This window comes from Fringilla coelebs (genome assembly GCF_963513975.1).
Source record: "Fringilla coelebs genome assembly, chromosome: 1".
In the NCBI taxonomy this organism is placed as follows: domain Eukaryota; kingdom Metazoa; phylum Chordata; class Aves; order Passeriformes; family Fringillidae; genus Fringilla; species Fringilla coelebs.
The window spans coordinates 27,334,494-27,360,616 of NC_140028.1; the positions used below are offsets into that span (position 1 = coordinate 27,334,494).

A 26,123-nucleotide genomic window follows, 5' to 3' on the forward strand; every position below is an offset into this window, starting at 1 on the left:
GAAAGTAAATTGATGCTATCGCTAAAACTGTGACTTTATGTATCTTAGAACTTTGAACTTTTATAATAAAAAGGTTTGCTATCTATATCACAAAGGTTTAACAGTTATGATTGGATTTTTTTTCTGCTAATTTAATAATTTATGCACTTTGGTGTGCTTATATATACCTTTTTGAGGGACATTCCTGATAAAATAGAATATTCAACATAAAAAATGGAATTTAGTTTGAAAATACATGATAATAAATAAAATATCTTACCAATGAAAGTTCTCTGAAGAATTTTGGCAACTGTTAGTTTTGTTGTTGATATGGTGGGAACTGTGGAACATAGGTCATATTTGATGTCCAGAGAAAACTCCCTGTAATTGTAGCCCTAGAATCATCAAGAGATGTGCGTTCCTTCTGAAAATGCAGGGCACCTATTTGATTGATTGGTGACTTTTAGCTATTAGGTAATCCAGGTTTCTTCATTGTCTTACTGATTAGCTTGTGTTTAGGAATCCTGGAGGGTCATGCAGGTTTTGGGGTTTTTTTTTTGGTTTTGTTTGGGTGTTTTGTTGTGGTGGTTCTTGTTGGGTTTTTTTTGTTTTGTTTTGTTTTTGTGTTTGGTTTGGGATTTTTTGTTTGTTTTGTTTTGTCGTTGTTTGGTTTGGTTTGGGGGTTTTTTGGTTGGGTTTTGGGTTTTTTTGGTTGGGTTTTTGGGGTTTTTTTGTGCCTGGGAAAAATTTCCAGGGGGAAAAAGAAGAAAAGCACACTATTTGGGATTGACAGGAAAGAAAGACGTACAGCTCTCTTAGGCTTCCTATCATTTTGAGCTGAGTCTCAGAACACTGAAAAGCAGAAGGTTGAAAAATATGTATGTGATCTTAGCTATGAGTCATTTTTCCCAGGCAAGTGTCAATATTAAGATTCATTGTTCCAATAGTCCACCTTCTTGTAGTATTATTTGAAATCTGGTAGAATGGGAAAAAGATTTGATGATTTATTTTTATTTTTAAACTAACTCTCACCCCAAGGGGCTGATTTTCTCTGATTCCTATTCCAGTATCCCAGAGAGATTCAAAAACGCAGAGCAACTTGTTTACTTAGCAGCAAGAATGCAAAAATAAGGTCCTTTTGAAAAGTCCTAGCCTCATTCTTCACCTTGTACCTTTCTAATGAAAATAGTTTATATGCCATTTACCTTGGAAAAGACAAGCAACTTAATGAAATGCTTTCATAAACTGTTGTCTTTTTTTAAGTAATTTTCATTCCAAATAAGGAATAATATACAAAATCAGAATTCTGAGTATAGTTAATTACTACAGCAATTTATTCAGACTACTTAATTGCAGTGTCTTCATACTTCAGGTTTTTGGTTGATTTGGTGGGTTTTTTTCTTATCACATTTGGTCAATTTTCTTGTATTTTTCTTTTGTTTAATCATACTCTAGACTCCAAGGACAGTTGCAATAGAAATAGAAATAGAAATAGAAATAGAAATACATCATCTCCGCAGCTCATTGCTGCTTTCCTTTGTTCTCACTTCAATGGTATGTTCTTATCAATTGTGTTCTGTGGAGAGATTTGTGCTTTGACTCCTCCCTCACCCTGAAGAATGAATGAGGCTTTTGTAGGAGTAAAGACTAATGGGCCCATCACTCAGGAAAAAAACTCCTGTCATACAATTTTACACTTGCAGGCTTTCTACAAGGATATATTTCTTTGCTTTCATAATGCCCTGTAAGCAGAGTACAGCTGGTACCTCAGCTCCAGCTGAGCTGTGGAGGTCTTTTCTCTGAATTTCCATCCATGGTGCTGCAGGTGATCCTAGAAATATTGCCAGAAAGAAGGACAATGGACTTAGCATCACAGGGAAGGAGTGGAAACAAGAACAGAATTTCTTTTGCCAGGAATAAGGGAGATGCTGGAGGATAAAATATGGTTCACATTTCTTTTTTTTTTCTTTCTTTTTGTTTTTTTAAATAAAGAAAGGGAATGCTATTCTCTCAATGCTTTATACTAAGAGTGTGTATTGGACTGCAGTCTTCCTTCAGTCAGCTCTCATCTTCTTGTTTCCCATTTAGCTCAACTACTTTTTAAGTTCCCATGGGAGTAGGCTGTTTCACTTACAGTAGACTCCATTTCCTTTATGATCTGCCTATCTAGACTTCAGGCTAGATAAGAGCCTTAGCTTCTTAAATTATTTGGAACAGGATGGTTTCTTCATGCACCTTACCAAGTATCTTGTGGTCCTAGGCAGTCTCAGTTAAAACTCAGGTTATTCTGGTAGTGCTTGGCAAATACAGTAGAAGAAGAAACACTTTTCAGGAACAGCTAATCAAAATGGGTAGGATTTTACAGGAAAATGTTCCACAATATGTGAATTTAAAGATGTAAAATGGTAAAGGGTTGAACAGGAAATGGAAATCATGTTGCATAAGTAGATATCTGAAAAATCATCACTTATTAGGAAAAACATAAATCCTTATTTTCTTTTGAACTTAAAAACTGTAAACAAGACAAACAAAAAAAAAAGTGAAGAAAAAAGAAAGAAGAAATCTTAATATACCAGCCTTGAGACTAGGGAGGGATTTCCTTGTTCCCATGACTCTAATCCATTTAGGTGATATATATCTCCTCATTGTTTTTAAATTAAAAAATTATGGACAATGAATGATGCATCTAAATCCAAAAAGATGACAATGGCTTCTTCCTAGGAGTAGCAGTACTTTGGAGATATTGTACTGTCAAAACCCTCGACAGAAATATTTTTCAAAGTATTTTCTTCAATGGCAATATTTTAAATGACTGTGGTGAAATTCAAAGTCCTGCCAGGGAGCATCTCAGATAGGTACTGTCTCTGTAAATTTTCTAGTAGCTTGAAGAAAAATCCTGTCTTTTCCCGTACCAGAACTGAGAGGGGCATCTTATTGGCCTTATTACACTGGTTTATCAAAATTGATTTCGCATTTGTCTGTCTACATGTACTTAAGTTAGTTTAAACCTTTTTTAAAGCAGTTATTTTTTTCTGGGAAATTACTGAATGCATCTAAACCTATTTAAGGGAGTGTTAAACCAGTTTAAATTGAGAGTGCACTACTTTAAACTAGATTAATTTAAGATTGACCTACTTGCACAAGTGCAGCTTTTCAAAAATGGGCAAGATTTAGAAGTGCTTGGGGAAAACAAGGATTTCTTGGCAGCTTAGTTTTCAAGCACATTAGACATGATATGTAATGTACCAATTACTGGATAAAATGTGACCACAGAACTGTGTCTTCCAGCAGAAGAAAATATTTGGCAAAAACTAAGTGCAGATAAACACAGTTGATCAGTATTGGTAATTTGATACTGTTATCTTCATACCAGCAAGCGAAATAGAAGTCAAACTAAAATGCATTCTTTTTTACCTCTGTAGCAAGTTCACCAATGTAGATAGCGTACCAAACTGAAATTTTGCAGAAAATAGTTCTTCTGACAAAGAAAATAGATAAATAATAAGTGGAACTGCCTTACAGAAGTAATAGATGGTTTTAGTGTACAGTGACATGTAAGGAGAATATTTCTGCTAAGTACTTAAATACATGTGGGATATTTGTAACTTGTATATACATAAAGCTCCGGTCTTTGGTGAAACAAACTTAAAAAGTCAATAATTCAGCTTTGTTTATTTATATGTTAATCCTCCAGCAGTCAAAAAATTATTCAAGTTTTCAGGCAATAACTAGAAAACAAGCAAAGAAACCTGTCACTTTGTACCATGCCCTTTGTAGGTTGCCAAGTAAAAGCTTCTTTGAGCTGATGCAAATACAGTGTCTTGTGTAATGTACTTGGACTCCAGTTAGTGTGTAGATTCTGCTGTGGGCACTGTGCTGGCAGCCAAGAAAAATTTATGAAAATCCTGATCTCTGAACTGCATAGATCAACTTGTAGTAAATTTCTTTTGGCTGCCAGTGTGGTTGACACAGTGCAGGAGATATATGCTATTGGAAATATGAACCAGTGGAGTTGTGAAAACCATCTCCTAAGGGAGCTCTGTGTCTTGAACAGTGCTCATGCTGTGGCTTGGTATAAAGGAAGCCAAGCATTTCAGATCAAAGGAAGCTCTGTATTACAATGTTAACATGGCTTTAATTTCATAAAGCATAGTGCTCTTAATTGATTATGTATGTTTTTTAATAAGCAATTATCAACATCAAATTTGATATGTAACCAAGTAGTGTGACCTTCCAGTTGTTGAATGCTTATTTTCTAGTTCTGCACTAGGATAAATATGTGGAAGATTAATATCTTATTTGAATTTTTATTTTATAGTACTTGTGTATGTTCTTGTAAATAGAGAATTGCAAAAGTGGGTTCAGATCAAAGGTTATCCTACAAAATATCCTATTTCCAGTTAATAGCTATTAACAAATACCTAAAGAAGAGAATAAGAGCAGGGTAAACATATGGCAGTAAAACCCCAGCATATTCCCTCTTAGCTTCCAGTAATCTGTGGCTTATTGAATTTCTGAGGCACAGACCATATTTTTGTGTTCAGTAGCCTACGAGGGATTTCCTTTCATTAATCGGTGTAATCTCTTTTTGAACTCACGTAAGCATTTGGTATCCACAACATCCTGTGACAATATGTCCTGTAGTTTAAGCAGACGTGAAAGACTTCTTCTTTCTGATTTTTTTTTTTAGGCAGATGGATGTCCATATTGTAAGGAAGTAATTTTCTAATAATTTTATCTCTTCCATTCATATTTTATGGGCCTCTGTCATATCTTGTTTACAGGATAAAGAGACCGAGACTGTGGAATTGCAGCCTTGTTTACATACAATTACAAGGTTAAGGAAGTACAACTTCCATTTTAAATTGAAACTATTTGAGTGCAAAATGAGAGAATTAGCAATATTATAAAAGATGACAAAACCCAACTATTGCATTTGTAATATTACACAGTGGTGAAGATGCCAGGATAATATTTCAAGGAGCTTTGCAAGTTGCAGGCATATTGAATAATGGTTCCTCCTTTTAATTTCATCATTTTCCCTGAAATCCAATTTAATTCAGAAATCAATTAACACAAATAATACTTCCTGTCACAAAACCACAACATTTTCAGTATTTAAAAAGAAACCAGTCTTTCCCTTATCAGTAAGTGCATTTTGTGCTGCTAGAACATCCTCTGTCCTCAAACTTTCGAAATCTTCCTGGATTGTACTTGCTGATGTGCACCTGTCCCATATCTAGTCACTCCAAGATCATACCTAAAATCTTAACTCTCAGATATCCAGCATCTGATGCATAAAAAGTATCCTTTAAAATATTATCATGGTATACAAAGGAGAACCGAAAAATCCCTTTCAGCTATTGAAGAGATGGGAAATGATCAAAAAATCATAAATGGCCCTGGCTGCTTGTGAGGACTCGGTCACTGGACACAGGACTATGCAAGAGGATCTGTCTGCTGGACCCCATCTACCAGCAGGAAGCCAGATAATGGAAAATGGTGACTGTTGGCAAAGTACTCACCTCATTTTTATAATTTTTGAGGAGGATTTTGCTTTCGTGGAACACCCTTATGGCTTTGAGGAAAGCACTTCATTTGCATGTTTTTAAAAGGGAAATCTGTTCAAAACTGGCAGTCAGTGAAAGCAGTCTTGTGGATGAATCCAGCCCCATGTTCTAGATGTGTGTTTGACTAGATGCTTTTAATGCATCCCAGGGGCTCTCAGTGTGTAATATCTTATTCTCAGCTTCCTTCTTGGCCTAGCATTTCTAGATGCCCTATTATGCAAACTGAAAGAGAGGCTGAGGAATATGTTATGAGAATTGACTTTGTGATATTCTTAATTAAAGCAGTGGGATTGTAGACCAAGATGCACATCTTACATCATGCTTTTTATGTCTGTTGAAGCAAGGTGATATTTAAAGCATAGTGTAATTGCTAGAGACAGTCCTGATGCAGGCTTTGAACCAAAAAGGCAGCACAGCTCGAGCCACCGAGTTGCATATTGCTTCCATGGTGGCATAGGTAAACACAGATCTCTGCAATCCTTGGTGGAGTAGTTAGGGAAGCTGCAAACTCAGCTATCCATTCAAACTGCAACTGGAGGTTATTTCCCACACACCAGGGCCAGCAGAACTTGCTTGCTTGCTTGCGTTTGCCATCTGCCTCGGTTTGTGATCAGCCAGCCCATCTTAAACTGCTAATGAAAAGTGTTAAAGCAGATCTGGCTGACTTTGCATGGGAATAAATGAGGAAAGTTCACATTGTCTGTTACATCGACTCTGCTGCCAAGGAAACATCTAGCTGAAAGGCAGCATGGGTCCTTGCAGACAATTTTGGCAGCATTTGTGCCTAAAAGCACTGAAAAAAACCCTGCCTTTTTTTCTTTTTTTTTAATTTTAAAGATGTCATTGTCTCAAACAACTGTTTATGCAACAGCGAAGTCAAGTTTATCTACCAAAATGGATTCATTTAATCAGGCCCTCATATGAGTATATTAGGAGAACATGGGGAAATTTAGTTGAAAAATATTTGTTGAAGTGATTATTAAGTTGAAACTAACCGTGTTGGAGTTTTTGGCTTCATTTTCTTTTATTGTCTTTCTCATGTCCCCCAGCAGTATATGAGACAAAATCATTGGGAAGCCATTTTTGTTCAGACAAATAGATTTATTTTAAATGAATCCAAACATAAAATGTGGGCCAACCTTTTCATGATTGTTTTTATGACCCCACAACCTCTCACACACGAAATACCCCCCTATCGCTGCATATGCCAAAAAAATCCCCAACCAACCAACCAAACAAACAAACAAATAAATACTCCTACCTTAGTATTTCCTCCTTTTAGAAAGAAGCTTAACAGATTTTGAGTACTGAATCTAAGAGAGCTTCGTATAACTCTTACATGTTTCAGACAGTTTTAGAGAATGGGGGGGAAAGGAAAAAAAAAGAACATGTTCCAGTGCTTTTTATTCTTATTGTCTATGAATTTTATAAGTGTTTACCATCAGCCTCCCATAAGGCAATATTTCTTTAAAATGTATGATACCAACTAATAGTAGTGCTAATAACAGAGGAACTCCCTTATGAGCTATGAGATGTCACACCAGAGACTGAATTTCACATTCTTGAAAGAATATTTGCTTTGAAGAGCTTGTGAAAAGCCATATCTCGAACATGTTGAGTAAAAAAAAAAAAAAAGAGAGACACAATTCCCTTTATTATTGCAAATAATTAAAAAACAGTTTGCTACTAAAAAAATCAGCTAATGAATCAATGGCTTAAAATTATTTAATTTTCTTTTCAGTCTGGTCTCCTAGAAGCAGTAATTTAGGAAAGAGGCATTACCTATGAACCTAAAATTCTCCCTTTAGACAGAAAGTGACATTTCAGTCATTTAAGGCAGGCATCAGGCTTAGCATTCCAACTCTCATGGGATCCAGGGTTCCTCAAGTCTCTATTTATTGCTATCGACACTTAATGGAGACTTCCTTCAAGACAGCAGATTTAGGAAATACCAAAAATGCTCTATAGAATATTATACAGCATTGCCATCTCATTTCCCCTGCCTTTTTAGGGGCAAACAGAATCTGAAAAATCATGTTGCCAATTAATATGGATGTTGTCATGGTTTCCTGAGAGAACGAGACAAGAATTATACAGTAATTACATATTTAAGTGCATATTTATTTATTAATCAGAAACGTAATGCATATTGAAAAAGTAGAAATACGTAGATCACCCTAAAATATAATACTGTGTCTGAATTTTAGGAATAGTATATAATTAACTAATGGAAGATTTTCTACAATAGCGTTCCCAAGTCTAGAGTATAATTTGTGCTTTTCCTGACTATTCGTCACTTCAAATTGCCCAAAGTATTTGTTCTTGAGGCCAAAATGGTTTTTATCTATATTTAGAATTCTTCCTAACGTTTTGGTTCCAAAAAGTGCTGAACAGGTAACACCAATAGCTGCAAACATATACAGCTAAAACATTAGGTTGCGAAAAAAGATGAAAGCAGTAAAAACAAACAACCCCAGAGAAGTTAAAAGAGCAACATTTTCTGTGCCAAATATTTTTTGTCTGGTTGTTTTGTTTTTTTTAAAGTTTAAGTGTGTCCTCCAAGTCAGCCTATGATAAGTACTGCCTGGGTTTGTACATATATCACTTAAGTCCATGTCCTATACTTCTATAATTAATGTTTTGCCAGTGACTTAAAAGAAAAGACCTAAGTCAAAAGCCAGAAGACTTGAGGGGGTGGAATTAATCTGACCATATGTTGATGTTTATGTCTGAGTTAATCTCATGGAGTCCCTTTAGAGTTATAAGAGAGATATATTGCCTTCCTGGGAAAGGTTTTCTGCCTCTTGAAGTAGGGTGTCTAAAACAAACTAGATGAATCATGTTCTGAAATACCTGTTTCTCATCTCTTGCTGTGAGAGGTGCAGGTAGAGATGTTTGTGTTACAGTGTTGAGTAGCTAGATAACTTGCACTAGTGATGTTGAGTCGTGCCATTTCAGACTAGAGGAGAACTGCAGTGATAAGAGCTTCAGAATAGCAGGACCAACTGGGGTCAAAAGAAATGTCTCAGCCCCAGAGGTGGCTGTTTTGAGAGCAGCTCAGTATAGCAGTCAGAAAGGGTAGTTGCAGGCATAGGCTGTGCCCTGCCCCTCAGTATGGGAAGACAAACACTCGTATTGGTCTGAGTATCATAATTCACAAGTGGGTTGCACCTCAGAAATTTTGAATGCATAGTTGGTAGTATGGTAATGTGTAAACATACTTTTAGTTTCCCATTTCTAAGAATCATACAGAGCACATTTCTTGTGATGCAGTTTGGAAATTGACACTATGTTAGTATGAGGAAAGGGGATTACCACTGAATATTCAGGAAGCTGAAGATCCAGTAGAGACCTGGAATTCATGTTGTTATCTCTGATCCAGCTAGCAGTGCTAGCAGAAGCAGCAAAAGTAGTAGGGCCTAGACTTCAGGAAGAGTCAGCAAATAAAATACATATATAATCAACAGTCACTCCTTAGCTGTTCTTTGTTTTTTAATCATTACTTGTGACATTGGCAGGGCTGGCCATAGTGGCGTGCAGAGTTGCAGAGGTGTGGTCCCATCCTTCCTGAGTGTGGAAGCTCTGCACTGAGAGCCCTCAAACATGGAGCCTCTGGCACTGTCCCTTCTTCCTGCTGGGGCCAACTGATTGCCCCAGGCTGGGGTCCTGCTGAGCTTCTAATTCAGAGACGGGGATGTTCTAGGCTTGAATTCCTGCCTTCATCGTCCTCTCTAAACCAATTCTTGCATAGTCTTCCTTCTGCTGGGAGGCCCAGGAGTATGGCTGGGCAGCCTGACCATCTTGTCCTCTCCAGCACCTTTGCTCTGCCCTCTGCCATCTGTCATCCTGGAGGCTGCCCCTCCATGGCAGGGGCCCAGTCATGTCCCTGCAAACAAGTGCCAAGAGTCACTAGTGCGAACTGACCGCATTCCCCGTGTTCTGGAGAGGCTTACAGTGCTCCCTCTAGCTAGAGGGGCATACAGCTGTATGGATATCAATTCCTGGGGTCTTAGCAGCAGATTCTCCAATAGATCAGAGCATTTCATATGAGAAAATTTTAACAAAGTAAGACCTAAGTAGCAGATTTGTCTTTCTGTCACTTTCTCTGTATACACCATCCCCAGTTTGAAGTTGTCTCAATTTAAAATACGGTGCACACTTGGATCAGGTTTCTCTTTGAAGTCTGCAGACTTCTTAGAAAACTTGTCTTCTTTTCAAATCAGAGAACTTTTAATGATTATTTCTTCTAATCACTTTGCCAATTAGGATTCAAAATCCCCACTTCTTTTTATCATCAGTTTAATGAAAAAGACCCAAACCATGGACAAAACCATCTTGACTTTTTTTTTTTCTTCATGTGAATTTAAAAAGCCAAGTAACAGTGAAGGAAGAATTGTCCATATAAAAACTACACACACACACAGACACATATATATATATATATACAAACCACTATGTGACTGTTTAAAAATTCTCAAAGTCTTGTGTCTGTGTTAAGATGCAATGATATGCTAATGAAAATAACAGCCTGGTTTTGGTAGGTTTAATGTGAGCTAATTTAGAGGATATTATAATTACTCTCAGTAGTTTACTTTATCAAACAAAAATTTAGCCAACACAAGATTTACACATAAATTAAATTCTGTGTTCATTCTATTGAGGGGATTTCAGTGATCTATAGGACTCTTCCAGATTTCTAAAAGGTGGTGAGATGCTAGAGCAGGTTGCCCAGAGGAACTGTGGATGCCCCATCCCTGGAAGTATTTAAGGCCAGGCAGGATGGGGCTCTGAGCAACCTGGTCTAGTGGAAGGTGTCCCTGCCCATGGCAGGAGGATTGGAACTGAATGGTCTTCAAGGTCCCTTCCCACCCAAGCCATCCTATGCTTCTGTTATTTCTGACCCATGACAGAGTACATCTGTTGTGAATATTTTCAGTATGATTTTGCCCTTCCTCCTAGCATTTACAGATATTTCTTCACAGGAGGACACAAAGAACACAGAGGTAAATGAATAAAACTAAAACAAAAGAAGCCACCATGTTAACAAACCTGCACTTTAGCTGAGTGGCTTAGAGACAAACCCTACAATTTTTTTGTCAAGACAAGGGTTCAATTTTAGTACAGCCTCATGCACAATTAAGGTTCTCTTGCACTTATTCTCACTCAGAGTGACATTTAGGAGTGGTAGAAAGATGTACATTCCCTTCACATGAGTGACCCACAGGGACCAGACATGCAGGATAGATTAGGACTGTGTGATACGTGCTCTTCTCATGTACATATCCAAATCTTCAATCCCAGCATGTGTTTATTTCCATAGCCTTCAGAAAGCAGTTTTAAGTACATCTCTAGCTTATTTTTCCCACTAAAAAATAAAAACAGAAACACTGAAAATACCGGAAAGAGCATCAATAAGTGAGGGTATTACAGTATTTGCAGCATTTGTAATATGAAGAGCTTTTCTAGCAAAATGCAAAATTCCATTAAAAGTCAAATTTATTTAAGATAGGCATTGTCTAAACACAACCATGAAAACATCCAAAATAATTTTTTTATTCTGTTCATCAGTATGGCTTTATTACTAGTAGAATGAAAATGCCATTTGAGAATAATATACAAATTCAGTAGTGGACCTGAGTGATGAACAAGTTGATCCCAGGAGCTAGAGATTCAACATAAATGTAGGAGTTTGTTTAGTTTGTTAGATTTCCTGTCACATCAGGGTGTCCTCAAAGATGGAAATAAAGACATAAGCATCATATTTTCAGAAGGAACACATACCATCCCATTGAAGCAAACTCTCACATCTTCTCTCCCTCCCCTAGGATCATCTCTCCCTGCATCACTTGTCTCTCTTTGGGGAAGTTGGTATTGATTCACTAGTCTGAGTGGTTTGCAAATTTTTTCATTACTAGTGATTGAAACTGTGAGAAAAATGTGGAAATATTCTTATATCCATGCTTTTTATAAAAAAAAATTTAAGAACACCTAAAGAAATTAATTCCACCTGTTTCAAGCGATTTACTAAAAGTTGTAGAATGTGGTTGGTAACAGATCGAAGTAGTAAGTCAGAAATTCTTGTCTTTTGCATGTCTTTGCCTTCTAAAGTACAGGCTGATATGTGTTATAAAAGAAAGTGGGCTTTTGACTTCTTCTAAATTCTGCCCAAAATATGCAGAAACAGTAAAGCACTGCCAGGATAGACTCACAGGCCTCTAAACTCAAATGTTCTCATCATATCTCATGAATAATCTGAGTCACCTGTAGACAGCCTTGCTCTATAGTAATGTGCCCTTGTCAAAATTCAAGCAAGCAATTTTGAATTTCACACTAATCTGTTAATATTTTTAAAATAGAATAGTTTATCAAAAATATACACATATGGTTGTAGGTATTCTAAATTATAGACTATGTAATTAGAACAGACTTTGTATATAACAAACTGTCTGTACCTCCTGTCTTGTCTGCATATATATATGCACACACACACATATATATATATATCACTAAGCCTACTGGAAAGGAGTTTATTATGCATTTTATGTATTAATAGTGTGAAAGAAGACATTCTTATTTCACTGTGTTTTGTGAAAATGAAAAAGCCTAAATATATAGATATATTATTGAAAAATGATTGTTTAAAATAAAATGTGGAAAAAATAGATAAGCTAAGTTCATGCAGAAAGTGGATGTGCTCTATATGATACGCTTTTATGTAAAATGACAAAAAAAAAAGTTTTGTTCTTCATTTTTCAAAGGTGCTCCATCCATCTTTTAGCAAAACTCTCTTTCCAAAATAAACACCAGGCTACCAAATTTTAGTGCCAATGGCAGAAGTCTGAGATAATTTCAAGCAACTGGATAGGAATTCTTAGACTGGAAAATGTAGCCCCTTTATTTGGGTAAGAGTATTCCTATGATTTATATTTAGGCCCATGTATACTCTCAGTATAGCATATATATACATATATGGTGCTTATGTAAGTGCATACATACTATATTTGCTCAGTTCTGCTCTATTGTAATAAGGTTAGAGAGAGAAAGAATCTGGTTTTATGACTGACTGTTGAAATAGCATCTTCAAAATTCTGTCCTGTTTGGAAAGGATAAAAAACAGAGATAACAAGGATTTTTTTTTTTTTTTTTTTTTTTTTGTATGCTATATAGAGTAAGACTCTTACTGTACAGTTTGTAGCATTTCAGCTGTTTGGATTCATCAGGTGGTACAAAGGAACAGAATAATGAAAATGAAAATTCTTCATACACTGAACTGAAAGCAATGGGTATTTTGTGTGTGTGTAATATTTCTGATTATTTGTAAGTTTGCCTTTGAGATACTGTCTTGTTTAATAGGACTATAATAGAAGTCTTGTGCAGATTTAAATTTCAGTTTGATGTGAATTTAATTAGAAAACACCTCTCTCCATGATGAAAAATTAAATGCAATAGTCTATGGAAGAAGAAGTATATGTCTATGTGTAAAATATCTTTGTATTTTTACAATTGTTTTTAACTTGAAATTCAGTTTCTAGGGTTTCTTTTTCTTTTCCTTGGGATGCAAAAGTCTTCAAAATTGAGGTCACATGTTAAGCCATTAAGTTATTGCTTTTATAAATTGAACTCACCATTTCAAATGCAAATTATTATCTTCAGAACTAGGTTTTCTTAATAGCTTACTGTGGACAAACATATTAGCTTTGCTTATTCGTAGATGTGAAAAATAGTGTATATATTAGCTACAGGGAAAGGCTTCCCCATAGAACATGCTCCACACTGCTGACTGTTGAATATTTGATACATTAATACATATTTATATTCTGGAGTTTGGGCAGTGTTTTTAAAGTCAGGCAGATTTAGTGCCTAAAATAGTTTATAGCCTCAGAGAAAAGTGTCAGTATAAAAATAATAATTTTATCTTAGTTCTTTACAAACGGTATCTTTTTTTTCTTCCCTTGTGAAATCAAACTTGGGTTAAAATAATAAAAACAATCACAAACTTTTTGAGCTTACAGCCATTCTATTCCAAATCTCCATACTAATGGGGAACACAAAAATAGAGACACACAAGTTTTGGACTTGTGAAATATATTTTCCAATATTTTTCTACTACTCTGTGGGTATACAACAAGATGCAACTGAGACTATGACAATGAGTACTCACCATTGTGTATCCTCAGTGGCAACATTTGCTTTAAAAATCTTTGTAGTCATATGCATTTTAACTCTGTTATGACTTGTTCAATTTTGTGATGGTGCTTCATTTTGCCACGTGGACTGAAATATGTCCTACTTGGGCAATATATACTGAAATACAAAATGATTTGGGACTCTCTTCTTCAACGGTGGCAACTGAAAATGTAAAAACTCCCCAGTATCGATAGAATAACAAAGCTAGCCTGAATATGAATCCTCACTTGTTTTTACACTTCTTCAGGTTATTCTGAGCACTGCCCAAGGAATTGAAGGTAGGCTACCATCGACCTTGCAGTCTCAAATACTCTTCTGTGCAGCCTTCAGAAAAAGAGCAAGACTTACAGGAGGTTGTCCTTCTGCACTCTCAGGAGCTTTTTATAGTAACTTTGAGATACTCAGGGCAAGTCTGCTCCCTAAAGCAAAGAGGCACTGAATAATTGTTGCCTAATTAGAGAAATCTAATCGTATGCAAAGCAGAAAGGATGGAAACTCAGATAGTAATAAGGCCCTACCTGTCCTGGACTCAGACAGCTCATCTTGGACTGGTTTAAACCTGAGTTCCAATTGCACTAAGTTATTTGGGTCAGTTCAAATTCAGGATGCCCTGGAGACAATCATGACTCTTGATGGAAATTGTTATGAATAATGGGGCTATTTGGCTACGAGTAGAAAATATGTTCCCTGTTAAATCATCGTCACCCCAGGCAAGAATATTATTCTCCCAGCTCTTTCCTCTGACCTTCTCCCTTCCCCCTTATTCATTTGCTCAAGGGCTGTTCTGCCTTTGCCACACTTAATGGCTCCCCTGATGGCTACAAGTTGCATTGCATGAGGTGGAAATGACTAAATCCAGAGGGACAGTCAGACACTGAATGGAATGTTTGGGGGTTTTTGGATGGTTGGTTGGTCGATTGGTTGGGGTTTTTTTTGTTTTGGTTTGGTTTTTTGTTTTTTTTTTTTTTTTTTTTACATAATCTCCCCTATCCAAAAGAGAAAGGAGAAACAGGCAGTCCCTGCATAATATCTGTTGTCTGACATGGTCCCACTGTCACTTAGTACTACTGTAAAAGTGCTCTGCCATATGCTCATTATCTGTGATTCTGGTTGGTTTTATTTATTTCCCTGTTACTATGTATTTCACCTTATTTCAGATCAACATGGAACAAAATGTAGAAATTGCTGGAAATTTGTAAGGGGACTCAATAAGGACTGAGAATCAAAGGATGTATTGAGTCTTCATGTATTGCATAAATGGCACAAGTAGTTGTAATAGAGTCTTCCAAGACTGTGATTAATTGCGGTTTCTTGAAATTTTAGAAATCATAACTAGCTAACTTCCCAGACTTCCTGCCTCAAAAAGTAGAGGTAAAACATATAGAAAACTGTTTCATCTACTGACAGTAACAAGCCTAATGGCTGTGGTAGCATAAATACTTTTATTTCAAAGCAATTTGAAAATATAGTAAATAAAATGTGGCCAAGTTGTTAGTGCATTTTTAATATAAGACTTAGTTAATATTCTTAGTTATGATGGAGGAAGCATGGGTATAGGAAAGAAATTTGCTTTCAAAAGGTCTGAAAAGAAAAAGAATGTTTCTTCTTAAATATTCAAGTTAATACCAGGGAAAGAAATTTTGCCTTCTAATAAGCCTAGTTTAGAACTTTCACAAAACTCAGACTAGAATTGAAAAATAATGTGAGACTTTTCATCATAGTATGAAAGCTGTAGTACAGTAACATGCTCTTCTTCTCTGTCTTGCCATCTTCAACCTATGATTATTTAAAATTACATTAATTATTCCATTATAAGTGCAGAATGAAAACTTTTACAAAGTTATTTCTGTGCATCCCTTCCTATGCTGATGTTTGGTACAGAAGCTGTGGATTATTCATATGAGATGATGTCAAGATCAGCTTTGTCTGAAGGCAGATTCAGATATCAAGAGCATTAGTCACCAGGAGAGTCAGGCCTATCAAAACTATTGAAACAGCAATTGAGATTCTGCTTTGCTGTAAAAAGAGCTGCATCCAAGAAAAATATTGTCATAAAACATTTCATCTGGAAACCACATAATTATAAATGATAGGATAAACTTCTCATTTCTAAAAGCCCATCATGTCACATTAATTTTTGAAAGATGTGATTTTTTTGCACAGTTATATTGAATGGAACATCAAGAACATTTAGTTGTCATATTTTCAAATTAAGAATCAGAAGTTATGAGAAGACTGTGAACTAAGAATATAGTTTTACTTGTGTCTGTTTTCATTATTTCATTCAAACATTTATTTTACAGACATCAGCATGGCTTCATACATCATGAAGGCATCTAGTGTTTCCTATTCCATATGTACTTTGGATAAAGTTTATTTTATTGTGACAACAAGAGGAAATGCTTGAGAAATTGAAATACTCTCAACTATGTCCTCAAAGTACTGTAATGTATATACATGCAATTTTGTTGCTGATGCAACAATATTATTACTACTGACATTTCAAAAGTACTTCCAGATCAAGCTCCAGCAGTGGAAAATAACTGTCTATCCCTAAAGAATCTACAGATTATAGGATAAGAATTAAGGTTGAGCATTTTTTTTTCATATTCCCAACCAATATATGACTATCAGGCCAGTGCTCAAGCCTTTCATTATTTATACTTTCATCAATAAACTACTTACTGAAGGTTACACCAGTTTCACATGAGTTCAGTGTTGAAAAATTAGATGGCCAGCATAAGTTGCTGATCTAGAGTACTTCTCTTGTCAATGGGATGGGATCACACTTCTGGAGGATGGTTCTTTCCAACCCTAGGTGGTGAAATGAGCCATATTCTGGATTTAGCCCTTTTCAGACAACTGGAATCTTCCTCCTGATCTAAACCACTTTTCTAAAGTCTCATTTTGTGACAGGTTAAGTACAACAGAATCTGTATGGAAGACTCATAGAAAGATATGCAGAACAAAATATTGGATGTGCAAAAATAGACAAAATTAATTTTGTCTATTTTTTTTAGAATTTTTTTTTTAGAAAAGATCCCATTGGCTTTGATTCGTGTTTGCTTCAGAAGAGTGCCACATTCTACTGCCAAGTCTTCCAGTTTTATCTAATACTCTGTAATAAAAAATTTAAAGATACTTTAGAGAAGAGAATAACAAAAACATTAAACTGGTCTATAATGTGAGTGTGTGGCTCTGGGGTTTTTCTTTAGTCCTACAAAAATTTAAAAAGTTATAAAACTTAAATATAAAACTACAGTTATTACAAGGAATTGCACAGGGGAATATATTAGGACATCTATTTTCCTCATTAGGATTTTAGTTACAGTGATTCAGAAACTGACAACATCTACATATAATCAGCAGGGATCTGATTACAAGTGTTTCAATGACTAAGTTCTCTGTGGGGCTTATCCGAAATAGGTAGTCTTCAGTTTGTGAAGTTTACCAAACAAAGCCAAGATATTTTCCTATTGGAACTATGTCTGGATGAAAGCATTTTTAGTTGGGTTCATGGCAACATCAGCTTCAAGTCACAAATTTCACAAAAGCCTAGACGTAAGCTATGACACTTGAACCCTATACTTACCGTGTGTATCAATTAAAAAAGGTTTATGTTTATGATGACTGTAAGAGTACCATATATTAGAGCATAATGGTTTCCTTGTTAGAAAAAAAAAAGGAGAAATCTGTCTTTTCTGCCGCATTATCCTTGATATCCTTGATGATCCATTAATTACAACTCATTACCTTGTGAGACTCTAATGCAGTGAAAACATCTTGCAAGAGTCCTCCATGTGTGTTATTTTTTTACTAGCTTTGTGGATTCAAAGGTCCTTTTCTTTTCCTTCTCTTCACAGGAAACGATCTCTTTTTGGTCGCAGTGCATGAACTCGGACATGCTCTGGGCTTGGAGCACTCTAATGATCCCACTGCAATCATGGCTCCATTTTACCAATATATGGAAACTGACAACTTCAAACTACCTAATGACGATTTACAGGGCATCCAGAAGATATACGGTATGTTGTGTTCTCATCAGACAACACAAGTTTTTTGGTTTAGAATAACTTGAGGTCCTCCTGGCCATATCACCTCTCCAAAGGGTTCATTAGTGTGGACTTCACCAGTTGTTGTGCGTGAGTGAAACATCCAAAGATTTTGAGAATGCTCTAACTCTGTTTCTCACTGTTCAAAACTTATATTCAAATCTGCACTCATCTGGAATAGTAATTTTAAATGTCTTAAAAATCCATAGAGAAAATTCATGCAAAATTATTCCAAACTTTGTAAATATTAAGAAATTCAGGTCTTTAAGTATAATGAGATTATTTACACAGGTGTCCAAACTCATGTAAGTGGATGAATTGATTGCTTCTCAGTTTATCAGTAATAATACAGAAAGATTCCCTCAAAATCTGAGGTCCCATAAATACCCTTTCTTATGATATATATAACAAATTGATCTCAAAATATTGTTATAGTCCCTACAGAGGGTAAAGAAGGGAGTACTATATTTAAAATATGTTCAGTTTAGTTTTTTATGGCCTGATATAAAATACATGTGGTGCAAATAAATACTGCATTTAACAAGGCAATTGATTTTATTTTAAAATTCAAAGCAATAACATAATTGTGATTATGGTTTGAATGTAAAACTAACTTCCATATTACTATCCCTTAAACTACCAAAGACATTGCTTTAGTTTTGGTTTTAATGACTTTGATTCTATTGGTATATGTTAATACTTTTAATTTCTTTTTCTTTAAAGATTTATTTGATTTTTAGAATTGAAAATTTCATCATATCTCCATGTTAATGCTCTCTATCCGGTGCATATAATTTGATATTGCCTTGCTTAATATTCCTTAATTAAATCTGCACTGGATTAAATTCTTCACTTCCAGTTTTTCTTGTTCAAAGTTTGCTGTCTTTATGTTGAATATTGTGAGAGCCATTCCTTCTTTATCTTTCCTACCAGAAAGGACAACTATGATCATGTGGAATTACTGTACTGCTAACTAGAAATCTGCAGATTCTGTGGTGTGATAGTAACAAGAATTTTAAAATATCATATTCAAAAGCACAGATAGATATTTTCATAAACATAAATAGCAATTTCAGAATGATTGGCTGATCAAGTTTTGTTTGGTTGGTTGGGTTTTTTCCTGTGTGATTAGCTGGAAGGAAGGTTGTTTCTCATGACCTCATTAGTTTGTAGTCTAGACTTAAAGGCTAGACAAGAATATTTTGCTGAAAACTAGCTGCTAAGCTTGAACAGCTGTGGGCTATACATTAGGAGAAATGTGTTACCCCTGGGAAGTAATATCTGACATCACCACCAAATGGCATAAAAAAACTTTTATTTGGGGTTAAAAACTTTCCAACACGAGCTACTGCAGACTGATTCCTTTGCTCCCTTTAAAATCAAGATGTGATCTGGAATCATATGCTTCAATAAAAATGTCACACCTATTAAAATAATTACTTCGGTCCGCAGTATTCCTTGAAATACTGTTATTAACTCTAAATTATAAATGTCACAAGCCTTAAAATTGTGAATGAAACAAATTCCTTATTAAATTTCATGATAACCATTTGGCAAGTTTAAGATTTCCGTATATAATCCATCTTTTTTTTATTATAAAGTGTGTGGTTTTTCATAAAATTCTCAGAAATTCAAATGTCATTTGTGCAGTTTTAGAGTTGTCTTACTATTCAAAAATGTTTCTGAAGGTGGTCTTGCAAACAGTATTTCTTTTTTAAAGTCAAAGTGTATTATCTATTTATATTATTTGGAGAGAGGCCTAAATAGAGTGAGCAAAAATTAAAACATTCATCTTGTTTGCAGACATGAAGCTATAAGTGAAGCTTCTTATCTTTTTGCCCACGAAAGATAAATGTTGCTGATATGTGTAGAGAGGGGCAGGTACTTCCAGTACACTCATTTCATGTCATTCATTATGTCATTTAGGGTTATGATCAGTGTCTGCCTGGGATGGCCTGATGACTTGCAGGTAGAGAAACTATGAGTGGGATAGTAATTTCATAAAACTCAGTATATTTTGACAAAGAATATATTTGAAAAAAGAAAAATGTTTCATGACTGCTCTACAGAGTTTTTGTTTTTCACTTGAAGAAAATATTTAAATCATGGCAGGGGGGTGATGGAGTATGTGTGTTGTATACATGCCTAGAATTTGAGGTCCAGTTTTAGGAGCTGCTGTCCATACCAAGGGACATTGGAAAAAGCTGGGATTGTCCTGTCTTTAATGAATATGACATTACTTGATCTAAAAATTTGGTCAGTAGTAAGTAGCAGGTATGCTACATATGTGCCTGCGTGAATTGATGACTATAGATTAAAAATATATATTGAAAATCTATTGAATCATGATGATCTTATAAGGAACAAGATCTTCATTTTATTGTGTGAGAGAAAAGGATTCTGTTATAAGAGCTCTTACTCAGTTGGTAAACCATTTGCTTTGAACTATTTATCATCTGAAGAGATGGTGGCCTAAGCATGTTTTGAAGGTTTTATTTGAATTTTGTTCCTAAAAGGAAGTTTTTGGATAATGATAACTAAATATTTTCCTTGGTTTTGGTTGTCATTCTTTATACCCTTTATAACCACCGCCTAGTTGGCAACTGGAACAGGCTCCCCAGGGAAACAGTCACAGCACCAGCCTGACATAGTTCAAGAGGCATTTGGACAATGCTCTCTGGCACACGGTGTGACTTTTGTGGTGTTGTCCTGGGCAGAGCCAAGAGCTGGACTCAGGGATTCTAATGGGTCCCTTCCAACTCATCATATGCTATGATTCTATGGCTCAATGATTTAATAACAGCAGAAAGGTAGGTTAGGTCACTTTTTCATTCCCCTTTCACTGTTGGGTTTGTGCAGCTTACAGCTGGTTTTGTTGTGTATGCTTCCTTTAGTGGGTTTGTGTATTACATCCAGCTGCTGTATTTTTAAAGGTCCACCTGACAGGATACCACCACCAACAAGACCTCTGCCAACAGTGCCCCCGCATCGTTCAGTCCCTCCAGCAGACCCACGAAAGAATGACAGGCAACCTAAACCCCCCCGGCCACCCACTGGTGACAAACCTTCCTATCCCGGAGCCAAGCCTAACATCTGCGATGGGAACTTCAACACTCTGGCTATTCTTCGCCGGGAAATGTTTGTTTTTAAGGTAGGAGGCTGTGAATTTTTCAGTGTTACATCAAATGTCTACATTTCTCTTTTTTTTTTTTTAATAAAGCAAACTCTCATTCTTCATGACTCTACATTCCCAGCCTGCTTGCAGTTAGAAGGTTCAAGAAAAAAATTTAAAAATAAACATACACATGGCTTAAACATCTAGCTGGGGACTGCTGTAATGTTCTATTTTAAGAAAATACCCATGTCAGCAGAAACTGTAATGCCTCAAAATGTAAGGGTAAATAAATACTGCATGTTATGCAAAGATAAAAAGTGTAAATCAATTCATGAATAATAGGGATGGTTTTGTTGGGAATACAGCCACATGCCAACATACAGTAGATACCGTGTCTTCAGTACTTGAGTTTTTTCCATGGAACTACAATTTTAACTTTATGATTAGATCTGTCATTTACAAAGGAAGTTTGTCATTGTGTTGTGGTTGCATTGAAACCACAATATCTTACTAAAGGTCTTTGCCACAAAATTCTTACTGCAAATTTGGCATTATTTATGCCCATTCATCTTCTTGCTCTGAGCTGATAATGTGGTATATATACAACAAATTGAAATAAACAAACAGAACTGAAAGGCAGTCTTTTAATAGAAGCACTTTGCTGAGACTCATGGACATCAAAGGTATCTTTGGGAGGATGATCTGCAGTATGGTTTCCAGAAAACATTGAATGCTGAAGAAAAATTACAGAATCATTATTGCTCAGTCTCTTAAACCAGTTTCCTGTCAGGTAATGTTGTGCAAAAGATTCAGAAACAAGCAACAAGATAATCTGTTTTACTGAAGTAACAGCATGTCACATTTGCTTAAGCAATTGGAAGTGTGAGATTTTTGTTTTGTAAATGTGTGACAGGAGCCTTTTTATCTTCAGTGTTATAGGTAGAGAAGAAGGGCCTTTCATGTGACTAGATAAGCATTTTCTCTTCAGCAATGTGCAAGGGGCAAGGAAAAGGCAATGTATTTGTCCCAAACATGAAGCTCCCTGTTCAATTTTGTTGTCCTTTCTGATAGGACTAATTTCTCCCTTATGTGTTTTCTTTTTATATAATCTATTTTACCAGATAAACCTTATTAGCTATGCTACCCAGGCTTTCACTTTCTTCAGCATATCTAAAAAACATGTACAAATAACTTTACATTAATTCATTCAAAATTATTGAGCTAACTTCACAATCCAATGGACAGGAAATATTTTTCCCATAAACAGCTAAGGATTTTTGCAGCCTAGGGCTGTCAGCCCATTCCATTTGAATAGATGGTATATGGTGAAACACTGGGAGGTCCTGAACCATCAGTCTTTTATGACTAAAACTCAAAGGTTGAGGAAGAACCTAATTTTCTAACTTGACATTAAACAGGATATTAAAATACCTACTTCAATCTCATGTCATCCACCTCAAGAGCAATAGAACATATTCTCATTTAGTTTAGACATAAATCAATAAACTGAGAAATTCTGTTCCACTAATACAAAATTTCCTGTCTAGGCAAGCCTGTGTTCCTGGATAAATATATTCACCACCATTAATAATCACTCTTATCTGGTCTGATTGAAAACAAATTAAGTTTTCTTCAAAAATGTTTACTGCTTACTGCCTAACACCACATATTTACTATAAAGTGTGTCTGCTTGCTAGTGTGCTGACTGCATTTATATTCCAAAATTAAAATTCCTTTCATGATCATTCCAATGAGGAAATATGATAAACCTCTCTCAGAGAAAAATGACCAGTGACAGAAGCCTTCCGGATTTCATGTATACAGTCTGACTCCCCAAATGAAGTCACTGCAATCATAAAAGCAATGTGCTAGGAAGGGAAGTAAGAGGTCACCTTTGTTGAGGTTAATTTCTTTAGGGTCCTTCAGTTTCCCTTTTCTCCTCAGGATGCCTGGGAACATAACAAGGCGTGCCTTGGGTTAGCGTGCTAAGCAGTGGAATTTGCCTAAGTACAGGGATTTTTACTTTGTAGAATGAGTGTCTTAATGCCTGAGTGATCCAAGTGCTTTGTTCATAAATTAATTTGCTAGTGAAGATTTTGTCTGCTAAAGGATTTTTATGAACTGTTTGGGATTTTTTGAGGGGGTAGCAGGGGGTAATTTATAAAGAGGACTAGAAAAGGGGCAGAAAAGAGGAAGAGTTAGAAAAGTCAACTTTGTAGAATCCTGGGGTGTGGGACAGGCTATAAGGAAAAGCTCAGCATGTCTGAATATAGCAGAAAAAGGGCAGGAGTTAGTTTCTTGGGAGGTAAACAGATATAGGGACTGAACACAGGGAAATCATCCAGCAAAGGAGGAAACCAAGCTGGAGGTTCTGTGATGTGTCACAACAAAAATAACCCAAACCTCTTTTCCCTTGGTCCTTGATGATAGTGCAAGGGAAGACAGGGAGGGCATGAGTGATGGGCTGGGAGCCAAGTACAGAAAGGTGGAGAACAGGGGATTGATGACAGCACTGTACCAGGTGGAAACAATTAAAGAAGAATTATGACCTTCATTGGAAGAATTATTGCTGGATAGTTCCCAGATGAGCTAAATGAATACAGTTGGAGGCTAATCAAATTAAAACCTTTTCTTTCTTTTCCAGAGGTCTGTAATTATTGTGTAGTGGCAGATTTTACTGCCTCCTGAACGGAATGTATGCCATGTACCGATTTCAAATTGAAAATAGCCAGGTTTTTTTTTCTCATGGTCTCAAACTCAGGAGCTCAATTTGTTTAAATAATCCTTGGAATTGCTTGGGAACTTAGCCACAGAGTTGAAGAATTTGAGCACTTTTGAATAATTAAATTCTAATTTAAGCATAAAACGGAAGCCTGAAATCTGACACGTTGAGATATACTGTTGATTTTCATGGTAGATGACAAACATTATTAATTTCAAGATTGTTTTCTCTTGGCTGTTGAGCTATTAGGTATACTTAAGAGCAACAGAATATTAGAAACAATTTCTATATTCAGTCAAAATTAATGAGCTTTGTCTTTGGTTTTAAGACTCTCTGTCATTCTCTAATGGATATATCCAGAGTAAAACTGAATATCATTAAGTTTAAGGAGAAAATGCAATTTACACTTATTCATCCCTTTTTATTGTTTTGCCATCACTTCAGCAAAGTAACAGTCCTAGAAACACTTGATAAAAATTCTAGGGTATAGAGATGAAAACCAGGGGAACCCTTCTTGATCTAACATAAATATTAAACACAAAAGTTAAGAAATCAACCTTCTAAAGATTCTCCAATGATCACCAAAAAAAAATGTAATTTTACAGATCAGATTTTTTTGGGGTAGGAATTACTGAATTTTAAAGAAAAAGTAATTGTTTTACACCAAATTAATACATATCAATATCACTGACATATAAATTTATTGTCCTAAGAGGATTTCTTCCAGAATTTTTTAAATTAGATGCCCTTAAAATGTCCCTGCCAGCTGTAAGGTTCAGGGACACAGTATGCTACCCAATAAAAATGTTTGTTAAAATCAATACATCGTAACTATTGGTTTCAGTTGCCACCAACTGATAAATGCTGGTGTTATTTAATTCATGCTTGAATTGGTACAAGGAACTATCAGGGCAGAAGAATTTCTATGCCCAAATTCATGTGTGCCAAGTTTTTATCTTTGGAGAGCTTCTTAGCTTCTGTATTTATACTCAGTTCAATTACTATTTTGCTGTCACACTCATTTCCAATCTTTTCTTCTTCTGTTTAGTTACAAGTCCCCTGGGACACAGAAAAATGGCTGAAAATGGTGAAAAAGAAAGGCCTTCCTTTTCTGGGCAAGTTAGTCAAAATGGTCTGACAGTGTCTGCCTTTAATGAAAATCCTCTCTGCCATTGTGTGTAGCAATATGTGGTATCCGACAATACTGACTTATTAACATCTCCTGAGAGTACCTCCAGGGCTACTGCATCATGAAAAGAAACCCCATTGTCTAAGGTCTTCAGAAAAAATCCATTAGTGAAGAAGTTTGCAGCATATACTTCAACTTTTTTCCTGTGTCCTGTGCAATTCACACTTTGTTCCATGGCAAGAAAATTACCTGTAGCTCTTCTTCATCAAACAGCGTGACTGCTGGCAATATCCTTTTCCTTTACATTCTTTTCAGTCTCACAGATTTTAAAAAATCCTGCTTTCTTGAGCAAGTTGCATCTTAAAAAGTAAGGATATGTAGAATTGGTCCTTCATAAACATCAAATTAGAGGGACAAATTACAGTCCTTTTTTATGTGACACAGGTTTTTGTTTCACAGAAGCACATTTCACAGAGGTTGCACTGGTCCTTTGTTTAATGCTAAATCCCTAGGAAACAAATGAATGCATCCTATATAATCTCTAACGGTTTTAGAATTTGTGTTGGAAAAGTTAACTCCTTGGAGAGCAGCATTTTTAAACTACTTTCATATTCTGTGGTGTATGCTTACATGTAATTTAAGTATTAGATAAAGAATTTTGTCCAGCAGACAAATAGCATTTACAGCTCAGAGAAATGTCTTCTGAACACTGCAGATGGAAGAATATGGAACCAGTTTGAGGAAGGCCTTAACGGGTTGTAGTAATTTCTCCACAACGTGCAGAAATTTGTTTTTTGACTCTTGATCTGCTAAGAACCATTGTAAAAACATTTATGACATGCCAAACAAGCCAAGGCAATTAGGCTGTAATTACTCCTTGGCATTAGTTTAGACTGTGATTGCTTTCATACGTAACAGTATAGATTCCATTTAATATCCCTCTTAGGCTGTGTATTTATATGGAGTATGCCATTAAACACAAAAGGAAAAAATAATCTGTTTCTTGATATGTGGTAAACACACGAGAAACTTTTAAAGCATTTTAGCATTGGCTATTTAATCTAATTAAAAATCTGTGAGACAGAGGGAAAATACTACTAATAGATGCAGAGGCAAAGAAGGCAAAGAAATAGCTATAGCATGAGACTTGATTTCACTGTATTTGAAAGCAGACTTTTTTTCAGAGCTCTTGTGGTCTGTTTGTGTAGCTGGTTTTTGTCGTGTCATGCTGTGGGTGTCTGAGCTGTCAACTGCTGCCTGGGAAAGTTCAGCAGAGGATCCTGAGGAAGTAGGCACTTTGTGATCTGAGAGGGAAAACCACTTAACATCTTAGCTGTAAAAGACTTGGAACAATAGTTCAGAACTAGCT

General features: G+C 35.8%; 1 protein-coding gene across 1 annotated transcript in view; it reads left to right on the plus strand.

Annotated features, from left to right (window-relative positions):
• MMP16 (matrix metallopeptidase 16) overlaps nt 1-26,123 on the plus strand; it is a gene marked incomplete at both ends in the record, with an annotated part of 163,000 nt that overhangs the window by 102,050 nt on the left and 34,827 nt on the right. The window contains 2 exons of the mRNA XM_084213146.1: nt 17,600-17,761; nt 20,722-20,939. Coding sequence (XP_084069272.1) covers nt 17,600-17,761; nt 20,722-20,939 — 380 coding nt within the window. The remainder of the gene's footprint in view (nt 1-17,599; nt 17,762-20,721; nt 20,940-26,123) is intronic.